The sequence below is a fragment of the Cucurbita pepo genome, chromosome LG07 (genome assembly GCF_002806865.2).
Source record: "Cucurbita pepo subsp. pepo cultivar mu-cu-16 chromosome LG07, ASM280686v2, whole genome shotgun sequence".
Lineage (NCBI taxonomy): Eukaryota > Viridiplantae > Streptophyta > Magnoliopsida > Cucurbitales > Cucurbitaceae > Cucurbita > Cucurbita pepo.
In genome coordinates, this window is record NC_036644.1 from 6873010 (window position 1) to 6878918 (window position 5909).

General features: G+C 35.5%; 1 protein-coding gene across 2 annotated transcripts; it reads right to left on the reverse strand.

Moving 5' to 3' along the window:
* Nucleotides 1-949: 949 nt before the first annotated feature.
* LOC111798506 (serine/threonine-protein kinase HT1-like) lies at nucleotides 950-5029 on the reverse strand. 2 transcript variants are annotated; one of them, XM_023681699.1, is made up of 3 exons: nucleotides 4774-5029; nucleotides 3279-4235; nucleotides 950-1635 (listed from the first exon to the last, which is right to left on the reverse strand). In XM_023681699.1, exons 2-3 carry the CDS (start codon nucleotides 4178-4180, stop codon nucleotides 1296-1298), a joined length of 1242 nt encoding a protein of 413 aa, XP_023537467.1. In that variant the 5' UTR covers nucleotides 4181-4235; nucleotides 4774-5029; the 3' UTR covers nucleotides 950-1295. The 2 variants fall into 2 exon arrangements, with proteins under 2 accessions (XP_023537467.1, XP_023537466.1); XM_023681698.1 differs by having other exon boundaries at nucleotides 3279-4261; nucleotides 4774-5028.
* Between the last annotated feature and the right edge of the window lie 880 nt (nucleotides 5030-5909).

The window sequence follows — 5909 nt, forward strand, 5'->3', positions numbered from 1 at the left end:
TTTTTTTTTTTTTTTTTTTTTTTTTTTTTTTTTTTTTTTTTTTTTTTTTTTTTTTTTGTTTCAATTTCTATTCTATCTTTCCTTAAAATTTAAATTTAAATGATTAAAATGTTTAAAATACAAGATGTGATGTCGAGTTTCCAACTCCCTCCCTTTCTAACTGTCCACTCCTATCTGTGATTGTGAGACCTTGCATGCAAACACCTGAGCATGAGTGAAGATTATTGAGAGAAATAATCTCCGTCCGCTAGTTAAGAGGTTGAACGGTTTATCTATTGGTATGAAGCCTTTTAAACAAAAAAAACAAAGTCACAAGAGCTTAGGTTCAAAGTGGACAATATCATACTATTGTGGAGAGTTATGATTCATAAAAAAAGACTTGAAAGTAAGCACAAGATTACTGTTGATCCCTGTCAAAGGACTCGAAAATAAGCAAAGATTACTACTGATCCCGGTCAAAAGACTCGATAATGAGCATAAGATTATGTTGATCCCTGAAAAAAGACTCGATAATAAGCATAAGATTACTGTAGATCCTTGTCAAAAGACTAAAAAATAAGTAAAGATTACTGCTGATCCCTGTCAAAAGACTCAATAATAAGCATAAGATTACTGCAGATCCCTGTCAAAAGACTCGATAATAAGCCTAAGATTACTGCAGATCCCTGTCAAAAGACTCGATATTAAGCATAAGATTACTACAGATCCCTGTCAAAAGACTCGATAATAAGCATAACATTATTGCTGATCCCTGTCAAAAGACTTCGAAAATAAACAGTTACCGCTGATCCCTGTCAAAAGACTTGAAAATGGCTGAAAATAAGAAACTTCAAAGGCTGGAGTTTCAAAATTCGCCATGCCAAGTCTGAAGATAATAAGAGATTTAAACTTGGGACCTCAAGAAAAGAAGAAGGCGTTAAGTTAAACGAGAGAATTTAGCAAGAGGTAATACATACATCAAATCTCCTCTTTTAATGGTTAAGTAGGCTGCCAACAGGAATCCAATAAAATAGGAAACTCAAAACCAGAAGGTCCAAACCAAAGGTATTCATCATAACCCTTTGTTTTTCAAGTTTTTCCTTTCTCTGTGTCTCATAAACAGAAATTTAAATACACAACAAACATAAACACACACCCACAATTCACCTTCCTTCTTCTATTTGCATCTGCCTCTGCCTCTGCCTCTTCCCCTTCTCCCTTTTCTTTTTCACCTGTGTCTCTTTCCTTATTGACCCCTTAACAACGTTCTCACTGTGTTCGGTTTTTCTTTTTTCTTTTTAGTAACTTCATTCATATCAGTCTGTTGTCATTGGCTGCCTCATGCAACACCTGAAACGAGCCTTGCGCACGGTTGTCATGATCTCATTCTGTGCATTCTCAAGCATTCTGACAACCTCAGTAAATGATGGCCTAACATCGGGGTTGGCATCCCAGCATCGGGTCATGATGTCGCTCAAAACAGGTAAGCAATCATTGGGAATGATTGGACGGACACCCTTGTTGACAACTGCAAAGGCGGCCTGAACGGCAGTCATGTTCTGGAATGGAAGCATTCCAGTTATCAGCTCCCAGAGAACAATGCCAAAGCTGTACAGGTCCACCTTTTGAGTGTAAGGCCTGTGTTGGATCATCTCCCTGATGATTCAAACAATGAAAACAACAAGAACTCATATATCTTATATTGGAAAATTAAATATCAAAAATTGCTCAGCAACTTTCCCTGGGAGCAACATGCCAATCAGTAACAAATAACAAAAGGAAAATCAAAGAAAATCGAAGAAAAACGAAGTCTCCAAGCTCTTCGTACGAAACCAAACTGTAGCAAGTGATATTAGGGTACTTCTTGGTCGAACCCAAGACATGTTTGAGAGTGGTCAATTTTTATGAAATGAAAATCACATTTGAAGTGTAAAATCAAACATTAAATTGAGCAAAAAGGTAGATCATAAGAGAAATCATACGTTAAACGTATCAAAAATATACTATTATGTCAGAGTACCATCACCCAAGACTGGTTCAAGAAGTTTACCAACTAGAGTTTTGTTGTAAGATGCATCGGTGAAGTGAAGGAAAACAATTCAAGAAGGGTGGCTTTAGACTCCTTCGAAACCAAAGGCGAATACAAAACAAAAGCCAAAATGTAGAGAAAAAGAGGAAAAATTACTCCCAATAAGGCTGAGAGAAAAATGGGTGGAAGGAAAAAAGACTATCTGAATTAGGCCACTACAGAACAGCCATGGGTTGGACTAATGGTAAAAAAAAAAAGTCATGCAGTAAATCTTAATGAGTCATGGATTTTCAAGTCATACATGGCACCTAACTAGAATGTTAACATTACCACATAGCCTATGTTTATGACTTTAAACTAACTAGACGATAGAAGAAAAGGCGAAATGAAGCATATTCTTTTCCTTTTCAATATCAGTCGAAGTGCAAATCAACAGAAACTACATAAACTGTTAATATAAAAAAATAGAATGAAGTCTAAATTTTCAATTGAACCATGGTTTATTTTTATCAGGAAAAAATTAGCTAAGCATGCCATGATAAAAAAGTAGAAACCAAATACTGCTGATATACTGTATTTACGTGCTGCATGCATATATTCAGTTAAAAAACAACATACTTTATGCACTTGAACAGTCGAACGGTGTTTTCAGAGACCAGGTTTTGAACATGTCACCACTCCTAACAAACCAGACCAAATATTTTCTCCAACCAAAAAAGAGAGACGGAGAAGATAGAAACAACTTGCTTAACAATCCTGACCACATTACTGTGTTTATATGTGTATAATTTGCATATGCATGCGTGTATGTGTGTGTCTGCAACGAAGTTATGCTGCCTCACAACAGAAAAAATATAATAATAAAGAATTATCAACTGTGATCTCCTTTAAAACATTACTTTGCNAAAAAAAAAAAAAAAAAAAAAAAAAAAAAAAGACTTACCAAATGGATTTTTACCAAGACCCAGAAGAAAAGTATCAACTGTGAAACCAACAAAGAAACCAAGAAATCCACTAAATATTAGCTAGTGAATATTATTTCGCAAAATTTTCAATTCCTTCACTTGTACTGCACTCTTAACATAAATTGTCATCTAGTAAGATAATCTTGATTGCGCCAGTAGAATACATATGCAATCAGAATCACAATTATGAAAGAAAGTAGTAATAATAATAATAACAATAAATAAATGGCAAAAACAAGCATGCAGAATATATTTGGAAGAGATGATTATAACAGAAAACAACATCCAAGTTTCAAGAGACTTACGGAGCCATCCAGCGGTAGGTTCCAGTCTCGGGTGTCATTCCCTCAGTCTGCACTTCAATCCGGGCCACTCCAAAGTCAGCAACTTTGATGGACTTATCTGCAAAAATCAAAAGATTGTCTGATTTCAAGTCCCTGTGAATCAATCCAAGGCCATGAACATATTCCATCCCTCTGGCAACATCCAAAGCTTGTTTGACAGCTAATTTCAGGGGGACAGAGCGACTTTGTCGCTTCATCAGGAACTGTCGAACTGAACCACCCTTTGCATATTCAGTAACAATGCACCAAACCATTGGCTTATGACATGCTCCAATAAACCTGACAATGTTTGGGTGCTTCAGAGTAGCAAGCATCATCACCTCCTGCTGATATTGTTGCTCCATTAACTGGGCCTTCTCCAGGTCATTCTCAGGCCTCTCCAAGATCTTGATAGCAACATCTTCCCCATCATAAGTACCTCTGTACAGTTTTCCAAAGGCACCTTGAGCAAAAGCCTCCCCCATATTGAGCTTCCTTAAATCAAGAATCCACTTCTCAAAATTTTCAAGACCCTGGGTCGGTGTATTAGTATCAAATAAAGCTCGGGCCAGTGCATCATCACTCAGGTGGTGTGTAACTCTTCCACGACGGTTAACACTATGTTGAAAAGTCTGGTTGTCATTTGCACGCCGTCGCAGACCTTGGTGATTTAAGATCCGAGTGTGGGATTCATTTGATCCCACACTGCTGTTATCTAAAGACATAGCAACAGACCCTCCATCGTTGCTCGTTTGCAAGCTTGCAAACGAGTCAATAGACATGTTGGTTCCCTCACCAAGTTTATGGTAAAACCCTTGCGATAGATCATATGCATGCTCGTTCAAATCGATCATTCCAGTGAATTTTTGACCACCCTCCAACATTATGTTCCCACTGTAAGATAACTTCTTTGATTCCCCTTTATATCTTGAGCATCACCTAGGTTCACAGCCGGACAATAGAATCTGAAGCAAAATAAGCAAATGGACAAGAAAAGGCATTCTCGAGTGAAAAAAAAGTATTTGCATTATAATCTTATCAAACAAAATAACAAACAGCAGAGTAAAAAAAACGCAAACAACTCTAGTAAAGACCATGAAACTTAAGCAAGCACGAAGAAACAACGAAAAATCATGAAACAAAACCAAACCAAACCAAACCAGAAACCCCGAACTTCAAGAACATCCGCATAGATTTCCAAAATCAAAAGATTCACTACACTGACTAAAAAAACCACGCCAATTAAATCAAAACCAAAACAAGAAACAAAAAAAAAAAAAAAAACAAAATACTATTTCGAAAACTTCGGCGACTACCGAAAATAAGAACCAGTAGGCACCAAAATTAGCACAAAAACACCACAAACTAAAAACACAATCTCATGTATCAAACCTCAACACAAACAAACCAAAACACAAACATCCAACAATCGAACAACACAAACCCCCAATTTCTGAAGTTACAGTGAAAAATATACCTCGATCAAGAGGTCAAACCGTAGCGATTCCGATGTATCAAGTCTTCATCTCCAATTCAAGAAACTAAGAACAGATCGAATCGAAAACAAGCAACGAAAAACAAGAAAACTCGAAGTCGAGTATGAAGACTACGAAGAAAGTGAGAGGAGGAAATTGGCTATATACTACAGAAGAGAGAGAAAGTGAAGCCAAAGAAGAAGAACAGGAGAGAGAGAGAGAGAGAGAGAGAGAGAGAGACAGTTCTACAAGTCTTCCAGTCTTCTTCCTCGTTCGCCATTTTATTTCCATATTTTTCCTCCATTTTCTTTTTTTTTTTTTTTAATTACAATTTCTGCAGAGAAAAACTACCGTTCGCACACTCACACCGTAATTCCACCTGCTTGTCGTCTTCCAAAGTTGAACTCATAGCCTCCCATCCAATCAAAACCCGCCACGTATACTTTTCCACATGGTTACACTCTATTTCCTCTACGTCCGTGTGTAGCTGATTCCCTCTACTTTTTGCCTTTATTGCCTTCTCTTCACCTTACCTTTTCATAAATATTAATCCTAAAAATAAAAATAATTCTAATGTATTTTTTTAAATAATGGTAATAATAATAATAATAATAATAATAATTTGCCATGTTTTTATTTTTTAACTAATATTAATAGCAAAATAATAATAATAATAATAATAGCGGTGTTTCTTTTTTGAGGTTAATATAACGAACTCGAGTCATATGTAAATCCAATTTAAATTTGGAATTTCTAATTATGTTTATACGTATAATGGTAGTTTTATCGTTAATTACGTGGCTGTTCCGTTTCGAATAACGACAATTATGTATTTATTGAAAAAGGTAAATTAAATGAAACCTTTTTCCCGAATCTATGTTAAAGCACGTAACGGACTTCAGTTAAAGCGAATCTTACCGAACTATGTAATCTAAAGTAGATTCGGACGTTTATGATTGTCGAGTTCATGATCGAGTACGTGGCTTCGTGTTCAGACGTTAACGCTTAATTAAATTTTATTAAGGATAATCTACAAAAATTAGAATATTTATATTTTTAATGTGTTTTAAATTTATCAAATATATTTTTGACTTTTATTTGTTTTTTTTTATAAAAATTTTGCTATTTATTTAAATAA

What these genes read in the sequence shown, in the direction of transcription:
- LOC111798506 (XM_023681699.1), bottom strand. Translation starts at nt 4,180, where the DNA reads ATGTTGGAGGGTGGTCAAAAATTCACTGGAATGATCGATTTGAACGAG. An exon ending in ACCTACCGCTGGATGGCTCC is followed by an intron (nt 1,636 to 3,278) that starts GTAAGTCTCTTG and finishes TTGAATCATCAG; the next exon opens with GGAGATGATCCAACACAGGC.